The following is a 19,691-nucleotide window of genomic DNA, read 5'->3' as shown; positions in this document are numbered from 1 at the left end:
TTTACACATCACAACTTCAACATAACCTATTAAAATAAGACAAAAGTTTTGTGGTTTAGTAGTCCATTGGAATCACGTTGGGTTTTAGCCTGTGTGTCTTCAGGGAATAAGAATGTATATTTACAAATACGCTAGAACAGATTTTGTCCAATCTTTTCTTCCGTGTTTCAATGAAAGTTTATACTTCAACTGAATGGGTACTTGACTAAAAACTGGCTTTACAGGCCCCAAACTAGACTTTAAAGGTTCTGTTTGGCATCTGTAAGACCAGCAGAGCAAGGTCAAATGCTTGATGCAGGTTTTTTTTTGCAGATCACTAGCAGCACTAGTTATGTTAGCAGGAATCCTGGGAATTGTACCCTTGAGTTCACTGTGTAAAATGTAAGACACCTAATTACACTTTTAGGAAAGGCAGCATCTGAGTCAAAGGATTTTTAACCAAATCTTAAAATGTTTTATAGAACAGTATAATCTGTGGTATACCAGTTATTTAATATGAAAATAAAGAGTTACTCATTTTGAGAAAGCTACCAAGGGCTTTAATCTCCAGTATAGGCTCTGGAACCAGTGAACCAGTGAAAGTGTCTTCTGCCAGCTGCCTGCTTTAAAAATGCGTCTGTGTGTGTGTGTGTGTGCTGGGACGACCAGAGGGATCAAAAAGTGTGGCAACTTTTCCGTAGCATAAAGAAATGCACGTGGCCATTCCTGCCCAATTTTATTCGTTTAGAGAGACTATCCCTCATTTTAGCTTCGTTTTAAAGCACTTCCAAAACCTCCCACTGCTCTGATGAAGTATTGTACTGTGTGTTTTAATGAGGCATCAGGAAACGGCTAACTAATAATGTTTTTTAATTTGCAGTCACGCAGGCTGGTGTAGGTTGGCAGCCCGTGGTGTCGCACAGTGCGATGCCCTGAGCAGGTAACCTTAGGGAAAGGAGGGGAAGGAAGGACCTGCGGAGGCAGGAGGGAGAAAGGTGCTCCAGCAGGCAGGCAGGGATGCTGTGGCTGGGAAGCACTGGTCCTGTCTTCTCCACGGTGCGCGATTCCCCCACCACGTTACACAGATTATCCCAAGCAGCCATCCGTCAAAGGACGGGGGGATACACATACCTCAAATATTTACGGTGCCTGCACTTTGAGAATGAGACGGTTCGTTCACATCTGTGAATGGGCCGTTTTTAAAACATCAAAATAAACCATCTGGCTGCGCAACTGTTTCTAATTACTTCCCTGCCTAGACTGTAAACTTCGGGGTTTGGCACCGGCCTCCCTCCCAGAGTGCTGCCCAAATCCCGCTCCCAGGCAGCTAATCAGAGCCACTGCAGCACGGGGGGGAGCAGCCCCGGAGCCAGGCTTGTCCGGCTCGCAGCTCTCCGCACGCCCGGCGGGTCTGTCCGACCGTCTGTCCGGCTGGCCGTTCCGCAGGAGCGCTCCAGGTGCGGCATAGAGCGACTCGCACCATGTACGCGCAGGGGCTGCCGGGGCTGGTGGTGCTGCTGCTGGTCACCTCACTGCCGGCCGGTCACCCCACGCCACCGGCTGGTCCCCCAGCCCTACGGTAAGTGGGGGTCGGAAGCCTCCTGGGGGGGTCGCACCCGATTTATGAGATGTCGGGAGTGTAGAGGCTGGGGTTGCGGAGGGAGTGGTGGAGGGGTTTGCGAGCTCTTCCCTCTGCCTGCTTAAAAGTCACGCCGAGGGAAGCGTTCTGGGTCGTGGGGAACCTAAAGAGGTGTTGTGCAAACTGCGGGGGTTATCTGCAATGATGTATTTCGTGCCTGAGACGCAGACCTTTGAAGCAGCGAAGGAGGGAGAGCTGGATGGCAATGGCCCTTTACACCCAAACCTCGGAATTCTGCTGCCCGAGCGGAGCAGGCACCTAACCACAAATCCCGGTGCGTTCCTGCTTTTTGGTGTGGCAGTGCAGCGAGGCACCCTGCCCTCGGCTCTCCCCCTCCACCACGGCCAGCACCCACTGCTCGCAGAGCCAGCAGCTTCTTTGCTCCAGAACCTGCAAGGTCTAGTGTCTGAGAAGTGCAGGTACCAGTCACCTGAATCCTCAGTATCCCCTAGCGTCGTGAACAACTATTTTTGGCTTGGCCAGTCCTTTGTTCTTTTTTTCCTACAATCCAACTCCTGATGAAGCAATGCGTGATTTTCCCCGTGTATGTCCTGAAAGTTGCCATCTCTGTGTGGCTCCCATGGATGGTATAATTGCGTGGCAGAGCTGCAAATCTTCGGATCTAGCATCCGGATTCTGCTGACTTTACTAAAACCACAGCCACAAACTACACTGTTGCATGGAAAGCAGTGATTACTTCAGTTTCCTTTTCCAATGAAAGCATGGATCCTATATATCTGACAACCAGAAGGATTACTTTGGCAAATCTATTGTATTAGAATCGACCATAGGTTTGCTTTTTGATATCATGTGTTCCTATTATGCTACCTAGAGTTTGGATGTATACTTCTTTTCTAAACTTTTTGGAGTAATTCAGATCAAAATGTTTCATGATATATAATCAAACTATACCTGTATATGCATATATACCAGATACGCATAATGGAAAAGAAGATGAGCCTAACGCAGTTAACAAGGTAAGTAAAATACGACATAAGCGTTCTCACAGGTAGCAATGAGATTTCTGATGAAAGAGAAGAAAACTGGGTGATTTGAGGCAAGTAATAGTTTCCAACCATAACTAAAGCTGTGGCGTTAAAAACGATATTCCGGGGATCGGCTGAAGCCATGGCCAGAGGGTGGTTTCCCATGAACCAAGCTCTCATCAGCTCTGAGCTGCAGCCCGTGGCTTTGACTGCAGCTTGTTCTGTTTGCTGTCCTCCGCAGGAGCGGTTTGGGTAGTCCTTCTTCATGCCGGCTGTCCCGGACTGAGTCAGAGCTCCGGTGCCGCGTCCCAGGGGGGAAGCTGTGCAGTGACAGAGGCAGATGCGAATGTGGAGTCTGCATCTGCCAAGTGACAGAGTCCGGCAAATACTACGGTCCGCTCTGCGAGTGCCACGACTGGGTGTGCGAGATCTATGATGGGAAGATCTGTGCAGGTAAGGAAGCCGCTGTGGTGACAGAGGCTTAGAAAATATATATTATAACCAGAAATATGTTGGGAACACAGCATACTGGTAACAGTAAAGACGTGGTTATGTATGTGTCCCTGAACCAGGACTCTAAATGGGATTGTGAGCACATGCAAGGATTTCACCAGGTTAAAGGATACAAGTCAAAGGCACCGTCTCTGCCATAAAATGAGACTTTCCCCAGAGCGAGCTTCATCTGCAGCAGGGGCAAAAGCAGGAGTCGCTTTGGGTCGGAGGCTCTGCAAACTGTGTTTTGAATCTAATACAGGACACAATATTGCTTGCTTTTTTCATATAATATTGCTGCATTTGAGCTGCTCACCTAATGATGGCATATGTTATCTACCAGGGCTTTAAACTATCTCTGAAAAATGAACTTTTTCCTGTAATTATTTTTTTTCCTTCTCCTGCTATGAGGAAGAAGGTTTGCTGTAACAGGTACCACACTGAGGGCATATAAATACAATAACTCTGTTTTTCTCTAAGTAATGATAATGCTTTCCAAATAGAGACTTAAAACAATGTAATTGTATTGTGGTTTCAGAGATTTCCCAACTGACACTGTATTCTTTAATGACAGATGAAATAACATACTTTTCTGGGACAGAATTTAGTCCCTGCCAGTTGTTGGAACATGTTGCTTGGTTTGCATCTAAGCATTATCACTCTTTCATCTTTCCAGCTGTCTTTACTTAAGTTTCTGGGCTATTTCAGTCAGATTTTGGCTTTTTTTTTTTTTTTTTTTTTTTTTTAAGCAGCTTAGAATAGGATTTTAGAAAAAAGCAGGGAGAAGAAATGCCATCACATTCCTGAGGGGATTCAGGCTGGAGCTTGATGAAAGGGGCCAGAAGGGTACTTCATTTCTAGTATCCCTGCTTCAACAGCTTTACCAGATTCACACAAACGTGTCATCTTTTGAGGCCAAAAACTGCAATTAGGTCAATGGGAATGTTACAGGAATTCTCCTAGTAAGAGGACAATACAAATGCATTCCAGCAGCGGGTTTGGCAAATTTTGTAGGAAAAAAAGAGCAACTTATTTTAGCAACAATGTAGCTAAGAGTGAGAAGTCCAATAATAACATGAAAAGATCAAGGATGGGATTACGAGAAAAATATTCATATTTGGCACCTGTGACTTTAGAGTTTTGTGGAGAAACTGATTTATAGATTCTGCAGTTAGCAGTGTTAAGTCCAGTTACATAAGAAACGTTGGGAGTCCGCCGATCATTCCAGCACCTCGCTGTCCAAAACGTGAATTTTCTGATTGGTGGTGTGATTTTAATATGCTTGCTGTTGTTGCTGGGGTAATTGTATAAAGTGAAACTGAAAGCGCCCTCAATTTTAATATTCTGCCACAAACTCCACTGTTACGTTCCTGTTAATGTCATGAGCAGTGGCTGCAAGTTTTGTCAGTGCTTTGATGGAAAGGGGTGCTGACAGGATAAACAAACCCGAGAGATTTCTAACAATATTCAGCTTTTGTGTAGCACTTCATGAAGCAGTTCAAAGATGTGAATGTTAAGTGATTAAATGTTTTTTAAAAAACAATTTTTTGTAGTGGTCACCTTCTGTAGCTGGAGTATTGGAGCCACATTACCACTGAGATGTCAAATAATTTAAATGCACTCTTCTGGAAAAAAGTAGTAAAAAATTCAGTGCAAAGTCATGGGGAGGGAAACAGCTGTGAAGGGCCTAGGGTTTTTGCTTGTTTGATTTGTTTTTTTGACAACCATGCTGAAAGTCCAGCTGACTGTGTTGGAGTCCAGGGCTGCCCAGCACTGCGGGAGAGTGGCCCTGGGTAACTCCTTCGGGGCTGGGACACGGAGTCAGGATCTGGGAGGTGAAAATCCTCCTTTCAGTCTGTGCTTGCTGTCCTCTTCATTTTTCCCCCACGTTTCCAGTGACTTAACTTTAAGTTGTGTGTACGTGGGAGAGGGGAGCATAGAAAAAGATGGTCAGATCTAGTATAACTGGCAGGAAACGGATCCTTACGTTGTATGAATAACATACCCCCTGCCCCCCAACCCTTCAGTGAACCACATCTTCTGATGTTTCTGAACATATTTCCCTTCCATGATGTTTCCAGGTGCTTTAGAGGGAATTCCAATCATTTTTTTTGTCGCCTTTTATCCCACTGAGATTAATAAAGCAATAGGTGATCTCTCATGGAGTCAGAAACAAAGAAGAAGAGAGAAATGAAGTGCTGTAGTCTGAGTCACCGAGTCTCCTGTCCTCCTCAGTGGCCTTTTTATCTGCCTGCCGTATCATAGGGTGTAGAGGAAAGAAGAGTGGAGTCCCAATACTGTCATTCTCTTTGCAATGTTGGCAACGTCTTTATTTTGTCATTTGCTGCTGGTCTTCTTCCTAAGAGGAGGAAGACTGAATCAAACACTGAATCAAAACCCCAAAGGATTTATGCTTCATTCAGAGCAGACAATATATTTCTTGCTGTTTATTTGCAAATAGTAGTTCTGACCTCAGACAGTTTCATACTGCCTCAGGCTTTCTCAGCATAAGTGAAACCTGTGTTGTGTGCAAAGGAAAGTGGAATGCAGCACTAATTCCTATCACGTCACTGCTTGATACCTATTCTTCTGTGGTTTTGCAGTATAGATGAAAATCAATGTTAATGAATTATTTATTTTTTTTTTTTAGTTAATCTTTTTTACTGTGCCTGTGATTAATGAAGATAGAAAAAGTGAACTAAGCGTAGACTTCCAGGGCCAACTGGAGTGGGAACACTCTAGATGTTCCCAGAGAACAGACCACGGAAATTGCCAGCTGGGACATGAGACAGTATGATTGCTCTGCTCATAGTTGGTGAGATCAAGGGGCAGATATGATTCAGTGACAGCAAAGAGAGTGACATATGAAGAAGGTTCCTCTTTGCTCAGAACTATATTCATTGTCTTTGTGTTTCCATAGTTACAAAGATTTTATAAACAATTTTTCTTCCAAACTGAAATACCTTTTACACCTACTGAATAACAGTGACACTGCGGGATTTACCACTGCCATAAACAGTTGCTGGGGAACTTTCGTTGCCACTGCTCAGGCCACTGAAAGATTTTTCTGTTTCTTTCTCCAAAGCTGTAGTTGTGGCAAGTGCTGTACCTATTTTAAGACTAGTTCAGCAATGTAATGGCAGTGTTAGTCGTACGTTTTCACAGCCAGAAGTGTTATCATAGTTATGTGATATGTGAAGGACAGAAAGATACCACTGCCATGATTTTCCACTCTGTAATGCTTTAAACTATGCAGAGAACAAAAGTGAAAAATTAAATTGTCAAGGAGTGGATGTAGAAATACAAGATAAATCCAAATTAAAGTATTGATGTAATACGTAGTTAGGCATCCATGTGAGTTTATTGTATATGTGGCCCTATATATCAGTTGGAGAGAGTTAGGAAATTGAGAATGGAATTTGGAGAACATTTTGAGCTGAGGAGTGCTCTTTGCACAAAAGCTGGATAGTGTTTTTAGGCAGAGCTATCTTAGTCTAGCTGGAAATGCTCTAACAACTGTACCTTTGTATTCATACTGAAGGGAGGTCTGACATGCTGATTTTTCATTGAGCAGCATTTCTTGCTACAAGTTTGAAGAAAAGCCAGACTGTGACCTGCATTGATTGCCATTTGATCCAAAGTGAAATTCAAAGCCCTGGATTTTGAGAACAGGCGTAAGCCTCTTCTCTGTCAGGGGCCACATTTGTGAAGATTCAGCTGTGGCACATGTGGTCATTGGAGGGACAGACTCCTAAAAAGACCAAGTTAAAAATAGGGCAGGAGGCTACTGATGAAAACAGAGCTTGCAGTTCTTCTTTTACCGGGTTTGCTTTAGTCTGGATTTCAGAACTTGGCTTAAGTGACATTTCCTCCTGGAGCAGGGTTTTGTAGGTGTGATAATAGCATACCTATTCATCTCAAAAACAGGTCCCCCAGATTCTAGTAGAAGTGAAATTGTGATAGCATAGACCTCATTGCAGGCTTGTTGCCTTGCTAAGTGCACGAGGTCCCGGCAGACTGACAAAGCACAAGCTAAAGCCTGTATTAGCCACAGCTTTATGCTGTTGGTACCTGATCTAGGTAAACTCAAGCAGCCTTTGATACATCTACAGTCGCCGTAGTTCCAAATGCAGCGTGTACATTCATAGCAGCAGCGAGCAAGCGAGGCACGAGGAGGGAGCTCAGAGAGAGACACTGCAAGGGAGATGATTACTGGAAGGGAAACATTTTAAAAGTACCTTATTAAACAATTTGTAGCTAAACGCCTAGCCCTCATTTTGAGCACCTTTATCTGCAGATACTACTCGTGGAAAATACATGCTAGTTTAAAAGCTGAGTATGCTGGGCATGTGGAAGGAGAGGCTTTTTGCAGCACCTAACAGAGCTGGAATGCAGCCCCTCACACCATCACCGCCAGCAAAGCGGGGGGGGAGCAGCATCTCCTTCACCTTTTGCCCTTCTTTAGCCTGGGGTGGCAAGCTTATCTGTTGCAGAGAAAAAGCGAACCTTTGTGCAAGTTTTGACAACGTAAATAAGTGTTCTGAAGTGGGTTTGAATTTTCATGCTACTCACGGGCTGATAAAAGAACTGAGCAATCATACTGTCTCATGTCCCAGCTGGCAATTTCCGTGGTCTGTTCTCTGGGAACATCTAGAGTGTTCCCACTCCAGTTGGCCCTGGAAGTCTACGCTTAGTTTACTTTTTCTATCTTCATTAATCACAGGCACAGTAAAAAAGATTAACTAAAAAAAAAATAAAAATAATTCATTAACATTGATTTTCGTCTATACTGCTTTATTTATTTGAAAGCATGCCCTTTATGACAAAATGGCTTTCACAGACTGAGTCCTTTTATAAACGTTTGTGTTTCATTATCATTAATATGGAAAAGATATGGATGATAGAAAATAGATGGTGTTCTTAATGTTACAGAAGAGTATTTTCATGATCTTACCTGCTTCATCAGTTGGTGGGTTTCAGTAAGCGTTCTTATGACAGTCTTTGTCAAACAAACTGACTGGCTTCGTAAGCTTTTGTATGCTTATTTAAAGTTTTATCGTTGATAGCTGGTCCTGTAAAGGGCTTCAGACCATCCATCACTTCTGGCACTGGACTGTAGACCTTTCAGTGTAGGTGTTCCCAGGCAGTTTGTCCTCAGAAGGAACATGTCACTGATTTTAAAAGTTTCCGTGAGGTTTTTTAGGAGGAAGGAACACATTGCTAGTGCTGTTCCTGGAAAAAGGGCAATTTGTGCCTAAAAAGAACTGGTGCTTTGCTGCCATGCGGAGTCAGACCCCAAAGTACGTATGTGGTACTGGAACTTATCACTGGTTTAACTGGAGCATATGGTGGTGAAGGGAGGCCATGTTACTTTGTGGTGCGCCACAGTTGTGTTGCTGGAGTCAAATTTCCTTTGAAGCTGGAATGACTATGAAGAACAAGGCAAAGGTGAAGGAACTGGAATTTGAGGTTTTTTATTTGAGGTTCTTTTCTTTAATTTTTTGGAGGTTTTCTACTTTTCCCTAGAAAGAGGATTGTTTTGGCCCAAACCATTTGCAAGCCCTGCTCATAGCAATAATTCTAGATTGAAAAGACACATAGCCAGACCCAGTGAGGTATGTTTTCCTCCACTCCTCTGCTCCAAGTCTGAATACGTAATGAAAAAATGTTCTTTTAAACAATATTTTAAAAGGCTATTTAAAACCTCCCTTTCCTAGTGATGGAGTGAGTCTTTATTTGCAGATAGGGGCTTGTGAGTTGGTACACAGAGAGTGGGCTGGAACACCAACTCAAGCAGTTACATGATCAGATTCTTACATGAAGATGAATAAAAATTCAAGAGGGTTTAATTGTAGTTGCACCTGTCCCCTTTCTTGAATGAGCAGTTACTTTCCTAACGCTCCTAAGACCTGCTTCGCCCTTCTGCCTGTCCACCTGAGTAGCAGCAGTGATCTAATCTGGGGCATTTTCTTGCCAGTGTCTTAAAGAGTGGCAGTCAGAGTCTTTGGAGGCATATCTGGGGCATTTTATGGGGAAAATGACTGGGAGTGCCAACCCTGACACAGGCAGGAGTGAACCAAGTAATAACTTTGTGATTTGGAAAATGTTACGGTCAAACGCTCTTGCCTTGGCAGCAGCACGCAGCAGCAGATGTTGTAGCTGGAGCACCTGGTCACAGTATTGGGGGGTGATGCTGGGGATGCGGAGAGGCAGGAGCAGGCTGTGGGAAAATCCTCCTGTGCCCCAAACAGGCTGCCACAGTCCACCTTCCTCAGTCATGCTTTTTCCAGTCATCTGCTTCCAGCAGCTCCAGTTCAGTCTTTTAAACCAGGCAGTATCAGTCACTTCAAATATTGGAGATGTTAGCTTTCATGATCCACAGTTAGAGGCTACTGAATGCAAAAAAAGCTCTTTTAAAGTATTTTTCCTGTTTTGCATGTAATTTCCTATTTAATTAAAAGCATGTAGTAAAGTTATTTAAATCTTGAAGTTGTGTGATTGACATTTAAGAAATTCTAAATCTCTCTACCTCTAATGAAGAGTCCTGTGCATTTACACCACGATACACCTTTTGATTTTGTATTCATTATGGTTTTCTCCAGTGGACTTATGCTTCAATGACAGGAGGGAAATGGTTGCTTCCTGACATTTGAAATGGTTTCATTTACAAACTTGATAACATATTTAAACCAAGATATAGATGTTAATAATTTCCCTTAGTCCATTCTTGTGTCTGAAATGTGTTTGAGACTCTCAACTGTTATCTCTCCTTCCCTCTGAACAGGATTTACTGGATTCTTAAGGACTACAAGCTGATGGTAAAATCAGCTGGTAGTGCCATGCTCATACAAGGAGGATAGATTTTTCCTCTCCAGAAAAGAATGCAAGCCCCACTTCAGATGGTGTGAACATGTCCGGTATGGCACTGGACTGTAATGATCACAGCACCCAGCTCTGATATACACCTTTCTTTGCAGTTCTTGCAACAAGTTACTAGAAAGTATATATTTGCCTTCTGATATTGAAGAGAGGGGAAGCTAAGAGTCAGAGATCAAAAATACACCTCCTGGTCATCTTAGACTGATGGTGAGACGCAGGAGAGAGCCCAAGTATCTGAGTCCCGCTCAGGGACTCCCAAACCACTGAGTCCCCATCAGGTGCAAGAAAAAAATGTGATAGTATGAAAATTATCAGTTAAGGCTGTGTCAAAACCCCTTTTTTTTAATGTTTAGATGCTAAAAATACTATTTCATGCAAATAATAGTCATGTATTCCTTTTCCAAAGAACTGTCTGTGCATTACATACTACTGAATTGTTGATTCCTATGTATGATTATCCAAGTGAGAGCAGCTTTGATTTATGAAAACACCCAATCTGTTTCTAGCTTAAAGGTGTTCCACCTATAAATAAGGAGGTGAATTTGTAGCAGGTCAGTCTCACAGAGAATCAGTCAGACAAACAGTTTGTTCATTCAGAATACTCTGAAATAACTTTGATTAATCAAGCTAAGAGTAACCATTTTCAAAGCTATTCCAGAATGACAGGCTTTTAAACAGAAAGAAGGTTTTAAGTTCATATCCTTTTAAGCTTACCATGAAAAGATTGTAAAGAAATGTTGACAACTGCAGATGCAGTGGCATGCCTGATAGACTGTGCTCCAGAGAACGGTCCTCAAAATGGAGTTTTGTGAAGGCATGCTTTGAAGGATTACTGGAGAAGTTCTGAACTCTCACTTCAGGAACAGGGAAGAACTGAAATGGAGAAGGATAACCAATTTGTCTTATAAGCATACTTGCAGGAGGTTCAAATCATGCTGAACAGTGGCAATGCCATGACAAAAAGCCATATAAGAACATGTTGCAGTGTGGTTCTGAATGCTTTTGCAGAATTGTGCCTTTTAATCACTATATGCTTTACATGTAAAAACCTACTTCTGCGGGCTCTCAGAACATACAGCACTTTTACCCTAATGATCTGCACTGACTTGTTTTTTTCTCAAGCAGTTTTTAAACTGGAAAGAATAGCTGCAATGAATTAATGGTACAACTGTAGTCTGACTTGCAGTGATAAGGCTGGGACCTTCCTTCACAGAATCATAGAAGTCAGTATTACAAATTTACTTAGCTTTTTGTCCGTTGCCTTTGTAGTCAGGTAAATTCTGTGGTAAGCAGATAACCAGTAAGAAATGTATTTAAAATCAGAAAATGGTCTTGAAACACTTCATTAGAGTACTGTTGTAGGACAGGTACTTCTGATGACCATCTTTTGAAAGAATTTCATTTCATTCTCACTTCTGTTTCAAGCCACAGATAATCCTCAACACAAACATAGCAAGTGTCATGAAGAACAGCTCCCAGTTTGTGCTTAGGAAGAAATTCAGGTGCCAACTATCGCTGAAAGAAAATTGCCCATCGCCTCCAGAAAGGGCAGTTTCTCTAGAAGGGAATTGAGAATGTAGGAGAAATTGCAACTGAATACAAGTACTCTCCATTATGTAGCTTTGCCTACAGCCTGTTTGTGGAAATCTTTTATTTAAGGCAGAAATCCCAAGTTTCATTTTTACAATTATCCTTTATGAAAATAAAAGATCAGTTTTAGCTGGCCCAGCTCTCATTTAGCTTCTTAACACGAGCTGATTCAGCCACTGCAGCTTAACCTAAGGCTGGTGTGCCCTGGAGAACTCTTGGAGCAATGTCTCTTCTACTTCTGTTACTGAAAATCCATCTGAGAACTTTCCAGAATGAGCCACTTTGCGTAACCTGTTCCTCCACCAACTCCAGATACGGTGAACTTTTCTTCTCTTTCCCAAACATAATCCTTTCTCATTCCCAAGGCACCATTAGGGAATCATCTTCCAGTGAGAGGGACTGGTACATTTCCTACTGCCCTTTTTCCCAAAGGCTGCTTAATTAATTGGATCATAGAGGAGAAATGTTAGAGCATATCATTGGCATTGGTTGTAAACTGCTTTCTTTTGTATGTGGCCTCTTCTAAACAGAGAGGTTTAACTGTGGCATAAATCTGTGTATCACAATAAAAAATAATTGTGGAAGGTCTTTTCAAGATGTATAATGCTTAACTTCCTACTACCTTTGTGTATGTGATGCATAAATACAACAAAAAATTGATTGGAGAGGGGATTGGCAAAATTACCAAACCCCAGTCATGTACTTTGTTAGATTTAGGAGTGGATCCTGTCACTCATCTCTACTTTTCAGGTTAAAAAAATGTTTTAATAAAAGCAAATGGTATGGCTTTTTTTTTAATCTAAACAGAAGCCTGTGTTTTCTGCTGACATAAATCTAATGAAATCAATACAGTTATGCCAACAGAGAATTGGTCTCACATTTCCTTCCCTTTTTTGACCAGAATCTCCAGTTAATAGCAAAGAGAAATACAACAGCATCATACAGACCCTGTCATTTACCTGCAAATGGTAATGGTAAAACAAAAATAACAATAATGAAATCTCCAAAGTTTAGATTGCTTTTAAGATTGACAATATTTTACACAATTTTCTGTGTTGTTTTTCTTTTCTTCTGTATATTGTACTACTTTAAAGAGTTACATGTTACTCAGTGGTAGTTTGACAGGACATTTACCAAAATAATTTTTCTCCAGACTGGCAGAGTTGGACTTAGCAGAAGTGAGACTTTTGTGTGAAAACATTCTGATAAATGAAAACCAATCTTTCAAAGAGTTAGACTGCTATATTAATTAAGGAATCAGTTACACTGACAGAACTCTCCCAAGTTTTATTAAATGGTCTGCTGATTTGGAAAGTCACAATAAGATTAAGATTTTGTAATTGCGTGAGCAGGGTAAGTGTCAATCCCCTGTCCCCTCACCATCTTAATGCTTTTGTATATGAGTTCTGTGGGGTTTTGCTTTGTAAATAAGAAAACTCCATTTTAAATGCAACTGTTAATTGCTGAAATGTATGTCTGCTACATATGCAGGTTATAGGAGATTTTATGTACAGATATTATACAGAAAATATAGCACAATTTCCCTGTAGGTGGTTTCAAAGAGACATGTCACATGGGAATTTTTTGAATTAAGTTCTTGCAGGATAATATCTTGGAGGCTATGTCTAAATAATACAGTGACCGCAGACTTCATTTTATTTCATGGGTGTCTATCAAAGGAACTCATAGTTAGAGTTTTTAAAAATAATCTTACTCTGCCTGGGACATCATTTATCAAGGTGTTTCCAAACCAGCACATAGTTCCTCTGGCTCTTCATATGGGCTTCTAGTCGTCTGTCTTTCAGGGTTTCAGGTGCTGTCTTGGCTTTTCCTCCATCTTTTTCTGTATGAGCAGGAGTTAACAGCCCCACTCCGAACATTTTGGTTATGTCCAATTGCCAGATTGTTTTTCCTAATTCCAGTCCCTGTTCTCAGAGTCTTTTCGGCTTTTTGGGTGGTCTCTATCTGGCCCAATTCCTTGGCACTGCTCTTCACAGGTTTCCTTATCCATTCCTCTGGCTCATCAAAGAACAGTTTCCATGAGGACCTGGGTGGAAGCTAGACCCACCTTGGCTCTCTTTACACGTCCTGGTGGCTTTTTCTCAAACTAATGACCTCTGCTCTCACACTTGTGTCCCAGAACTATATTTTCTTAGAGGAGGTATGCCTTCAAGAGGACCTGAACTACCTTGGGTATTCACTGACCTTGTAGAAGTTAACCACAGTTGTATGAAATTAAATACTGTTTCTTACCTCATACTTTATTCATGTGGGTGTTGTTCAGTTGTAGAGGCTCCTGGCAGGATATGAATCTAAACCACGGAATCTTTAAAATAGGCATAAATCAAGTGTACACTGTGTGGCGGGATTTTGATATTGGGTGAGGATTCGCAGGGCCGGCTGCTGCTGGAAGCTTCCCCGGCTGGGAGCCAGACCCGCCTCTGGGAGAAGAGATTCCAGAGGGGAAACCTGCCGGGAGTCGGGGGATCGGGGTGTGAGAGGAACCCCTGTGCAGATCCCGAGGGCAGGGAGGAAGGAGGGGAGGAGGTTGATGTCCCCTGTGGCCATGGTGAGGCGGCAGGCTGTGTCCCCCCAGCCCACGGAGGGGAGCGGGGGAGCAGACGCCCACCTGCAGCCCGGGGAGAGAGGAGCCCGCGCCGGAGCAGGGGGTGGAGGCCCCACAAGATGGCCGCCGCTCCCTGGGGAAGCCCACGCTGGAGCAGGGGGTGGAGGCCCCACAAGATGGCCGCCGCTCCCTGGGAGCAGCCGGGGACTGAAGGACTGCGGCCTGCGGGAGGGACCCACGCTGGCGTAGGGGCCGAGCGCGGAGTCCTCCTCCCCCTGAGGAGGAAGGAGCGGCAGAGACAAGGGGTGAGGAACCGACCCCAGCCCCCGTCCCCTGTTCCCCAGGGAGAGAGAACCGGGAGTGGGGCTGAGGCGGGAAGGAGGGAGGGAGGGCAGGGGGAAGCTGCTGTCGGGTTGGGGTTTACTCCCCATTATCCCTGTTTTGATTTGACTGTTAGTAAATTAAATTGATTTTGTTTCTTCCCCAAGCTGAGCCTGTCTTTTGCCCGTGACCATAAGCAGTGAGTGATCCCTCCCTGTCCTCATCTCAACCCACAAGCCTGCCTTCATATTTTCTCCTCATCCCATGGGGGCCGTGGCCGGGGCAGGGGCAGCGAGCGAGCAGCTGCATGGTGCTTTGTTACCAGCTGGGCTGAAACCACAGCACACTGCTGTATCATCATTTCTTCCTGCTTCACCCCTTTCTCCTTACTGGAGTAGGTGGCACAGCACACTGAAATTTTACAGTTTATTTTAGTTACTCTGAATTATCTGTGCATTTCTTTTCTTACTCCCAAGAGAGGGAATGAATGGTTTTGACTGTAGTAAAAAAGCTTGTCTTAGGGAGACTGTGGAATCTGTCACTGGCGGGTTCAAGAACAGGTTGGACAAATATCTGTCAGGAAGGATCAACACACACTTGTTTGTTCCTCCAGGCACAGAAGTGGACCAGATGATCTCTTCCAGAGGTCTCTTTGATGCTGATTTTCTTTGATGCTGCTGTGAAACCAATTCTCGGCCTGGTGTTCTGCCTTAGTGAGGTAGATCTGTGCTAGTATAATCATAGTTTTTGTCATGCTATTATGTTTCTAAATATAATAACTTATTGAAAGGGATGCATAATCATTGATTTCAATCTGTTAAGACCAAGAACTTTCATCTTTTGCAGTATTTATAATACTTTATATAATATAAGTGTCTGTTTCAAGTTTCTAAATGACCACATTTCTACATGACCACTCCCAAGTCTCTGAGCAGGAACAATCCTGGGAACAAGCTTGCTTGTTTAAAGTTTAAGCATCTTTTCAACAGAGAGGCATAAATTAATGCTTTCTAGAGATAAGTGGTGGATTGACTTCTGTAACAAACTCAGTCATGGAAAACATTTTTTATCCAACCCTTGCAATTTGATAGAAAGTTAGTGGTGGAAGCATTAAGCAGAAACATGTCTATTTTTTTATTTGCTTTGTTTAAACAAATGGATTCTTAGTCAACCACTGACCTTATGGATAACTGGCAAAATGTACAAAACAGCAAGGGAAAGTGAATGGTTGCCCTGCAGTCTGATGTAGCACAATATAGACCACAACAAAAATTATATTCTAGAAGCTCCTTGTCCTTGTTGGCTCCATTAAACAGCAAATAACATAATTCCCACTTAAACAGGAACATGTCCATTCTGCATTTTTCACTGGAAGTAAATATGTAAAAATGTTTTGTCAGATAATGAAAAAAGGGTAGTAAGTAGTATTACATTGCTAATAAACTTATAGAAATAGGCCAGGTTTTTAAGTGCTGCCATGAGGATATACATTCCCTATATTGTCTCAATGCAATATTATACCCTTCAGAAAGTTAGTTATTTGGATGGCAGTGAACTGAACCCTGTGTTGACAGCTGAAAACATTACCTAGATTGATGCCAAGGCAAAAGATGTTGCTATTGTGGGGGTGCAAATTCTATCAATCAACATGATTTCTTTCATATCAATGAGAACTGGGGAACTGCCCCTACTATTCCCTTCTTCACCTTAAAAACACCCAGCTATACACAGAGTAAGCTATATACACAGCATACAGCACAGGTCTATGTGAATGTTTCTTCTTCCTTCTTTCCCTCTGTTAATCTTCCTGTGTTGCCTAGGCACATGTTATTCATGACACTTCTTGTGCACATTTTTAGGAAGAAAATGGGGAGTTCCACCCCCACAGAAAGCTTCCCCAGTCTTCTCTTTTTCTCCTACATCCAAGAAATATGAAAATGTTGGTGCTTAACTTTTCATTTAGCCTAGTGTCCACCACATCCCTTCAGACGAGCCCTTCGTGGAGCTATGTTTTGGTCTTGCTGATACTGTGTCATTCAATTTGTCGCTGCTGAGAAACAATGATTTCAGAAGCTGCTGTAAAGGAAATATCTGCATTTCTGGACTGTGTATTCTATAAAACCAAATAACTTTGTGGTGCTTAAAATTTTTTGTTAGGTTAGCCTCAGAAGGAAAGACAGTACTTTTAGAGGGCAATGTTACTCCATCTGGACTGTGCGACAGAACAGTCACCTCGCAAGTGTAGTGACGCAGTCCGGTGTTGAAGAGTCCCATAGTGTCTTGGCATAATGCATATTCCCACCGTACACTATTCTTCCCCTTTTGCTCTGTCTTTCCTCCCCATGTGAGTCACAGAAATGGTTTTAAATGTCTTTCAGTGAGTCATGTAGTACTGCTGATGGATAGTTTTGCTAATTCTGTCCCTACTTTAATGTCATTATATACAGAGTCTCTTTGCTACCTAAAAGCTAACATTTCATTTGGGCATCTACTTGACACCTTTATAATAAGTACTTGCTTTCCTTAGGCACTTTTTTTTTTGTCATAGCAATGTCAAAACCTCAAGCTTTTGTTTGTATTCTGAACCGTCAGTTTGAATTTTTAAATGCTTTTTCAAAAATGGATCAGACTGAGAATTACCTTGGCTGCACACCTCCTAACACCTCCTGGCAAGCATCAGAAGCCAAGAGTTCCGCTCTGCCGTGGCTTATTGCTTGGCTGAAAAAGAATCAAAATGCACATAGGAAATTTAATGTGGTGAAAGTGAGAAGAAGAAAAGGATTGAAGGTTGGAAACAAATGTAAAGACTTTGTATACAAGTGGCAGCTGGAATGTATGAGAGAACATGCAGTACGAAGTGTTCCTCAGAACAGGAAAATGTAGGTCTGTTGTAGCATGCACAGTTTTTAAACAGTGAATTAATTTTGTGATGGTAACATTCACAAAATTCCTAACCCAGTGGTTTCATTCAACCTGCAAATGAAGGAGATGAATGCCTGAAGACATTGTGCATGTGGTATAGAAAGGGGAGACTAAACTGGCAGATGCCAAAAATTGATAGGGAAATACTAACATCTTTCCAGGCAAACAGCTAGGCAGGAAAATCCTATTTTAGACACTTTGATAGACAAGATATATTTCTGGAAAAAAATGTGGGAGAGACCCAAAAAAAGATTATTTGTTTGCTGTGCTGAAACATATTGTATTGGCATTGCAAGATATGTTTTGACATTAAAATGAAATAAGCAGGGAAATGAAAATAGTTCAATGTCTTCATTGCTTTCCCCCCAGTAATGGCTTCTTCCAAGGTAGCATTTTAATGATAAAAGGACTTTCACACTCTTCATGATAATAAATGTACTTAGAAATACGATTTAAATAAAAATATTATTTCCTTTCCCACCCAAAATACTGGAACATGTAAAATAAGCAGTTAAAAAAATAATACTTGCATCATGGCTTTTAAAACTTTTAAGTTTGAAAACTAGAACAGATGCTGTCCAAATGCAGTGGAGTGGCTTGGTGAGCAGAGCATCTCCACCTAAACACTAAGACTCATGCTTCTGGTTTCTATAGAGACAAATCTGTGTAAAGTCATATTTAATTTTTGTTGTTTTGAGATGTAAACCTTAAAATCAAAGATTCTTTGTATTGTAAATGGAATGTAAGCATCCATAATGCTTTTAAGTATCATCTGTTCTGCTGTTCTTGCGTGCAGTTTTTCTGTTGGCATAGCATGTACATTGGCGAAGGGTCCGCTTTGATATACCTGGCTTTCAGACAGCTCTAGAGGTAATATAACAAGATTAGGTCTGTTGGGAGTTACTTGGTCTATAAATGCATCTTGAAACTGCTTTTTTTTTTCTTTGCAAGATGTCTTAGTGATGTATTCAGACTTCAGTTAATCTTTTCTGCTACTTTCCAAACACCTAATGGTAGGATGTTCTACAGAAGGCTCTCTGAAGATAGTGTGTTATATACTATTTATATCAGTCCAAATCTCAATTTCTGTGTTTTCTCTTAAATATATTTCCACCTGTGTTTTAACATGGCTGGAAAATTTGATCACTTTTGCTGTTTCTCAAACAGCCTAAGAACACTCTGGGATTTACAAATCATGGGGAATGAAAACTGGTATGGAGGTGTGTAGTCTGCCGAATAGATTTGTGGGCTTCTCTCTGTAGATGTTTTAAGCTAGTATTGTCATGAACTTTCAAGACATATCTTTTGGTTCCTGAATAATGAGATATGGTCCTCGGAATCCCATAAAGAATTGCACAGTTGGTAAATGAACAGGGAATTGACAGAAACATTGGTGTTGGGACAAGTACTATAGGGGATGCCTAAAGGCAACTGTTCATCCTAGAGGATGAGCAGGAGGATTTCATCAGAGGCTGAAAGAAAGGATTTCATCCTAGATGATGAAATGAGGACGAAGTAAATAGGCATAGATACAGCTGTTAATACCTATTAGAAACAACAGTCGGTTTGCTTCATTACTTCGCCTGCCTGCAAAACTTCAATTACTTTGCCTGCAGTGTTAGTAGTGGTAGTAGTGAAACTAGAACATGCAAAAGGGATTTAGGTACAAGTAGCAGAGGGTACATAGGCATTTGTTTTTCAAGCAGGAGAAATGACAGGATTAGGAGAATTAAACTTCAGGAATATTAACATCAGCTGTGCTGAGACAGCATTTTCAGGCTCTTCTTACCACTGCTATTGACAGCAGCTGTCTTGTTGTCACAATTTTGATTATGTTGCACACTCAACACTACAGGCAGACTTACCTTTATGATCAAAGGAGGAATTTCAGTGCTCCTTTCTGAAATTCAGCAGTACACATACAGCTGCACTCCCCACCAAGAATCCATCACAGGTCAGATTCCATCAGTTATTTTTTTTGCTTTTGTGAAAAGTACTAGTTCTCATGGTCAAGCAGAAATTTTGTCAGGGAAAAACTGAATACATGAGTTAAAAACCCCTCTGAAGCATATCCCTTTTTCTATATACCTCTTATTATAAACATACAGTAGTATATTTTGCCATCACAAGGTAAGGCTTGTCCATTCTCAAGAGCTTTTACTTTTTACCATCTTTTTCAGCAGCATCAGTTAAATCGTGAAAACAGAAAGAATGGGCTGGTTTGTAGCCCGTCTATTAAAATAGCATCAGAGAATGATTTAGGTTGGAAGGGACTTGCGGAGGTCGGCTGGTTCAGCGCCCTGCTGAAGGAGGGCCA

At 41.9% G+C, this 19,691-nt stretch overlaps 1 protein-coding gene across 1 annotated transcript in view; it reads left to right on the top strand.

The window, feature by feature from the left end:
• Positions 1 to 1,311: 1,311 nt before the first annotated feature.
• ITGBL1 (integrin subunit beta like 1) overlaps positions 1,312 to 19,691 on the top strand; it is a 142,533-nt gene continuing 124,153 nt past the window's right edge. The window contains exons 1-2 of the mRNA XM_075045897.1: positions 1,312 to 1,558; positions 2,846 to 3,057. Coding sequence (XP_074901998.1) covers positions 1,461 to 1,558; positions 2,846 to 3,057 — 310 coding nt within the window. The 5' untranslated portion in view covers positions 1,312 to 1,460. The remainder of the gene's footprint in view (positions 1,559 to 2,845; positions 3,058 to 19,691) is intronic.

The sequence above is a fragment of the Buteo buteo genome, chromosome 14 (genome assembly GCF_964188355.1).
Source record: "Buteo buteo chromosome 14, bButBut1.hap1.1, whole genome shotgun sequence".
Classification (NCBI taxonomy): Eukaryota; Metazoa; Chordata; class Aves; order Accipitriformes; family Accipitridae; genus Buteo; species Buteo buteo.
This window is presented reverse-complemented; position numbering and strand designations above follow the sequence as displayed.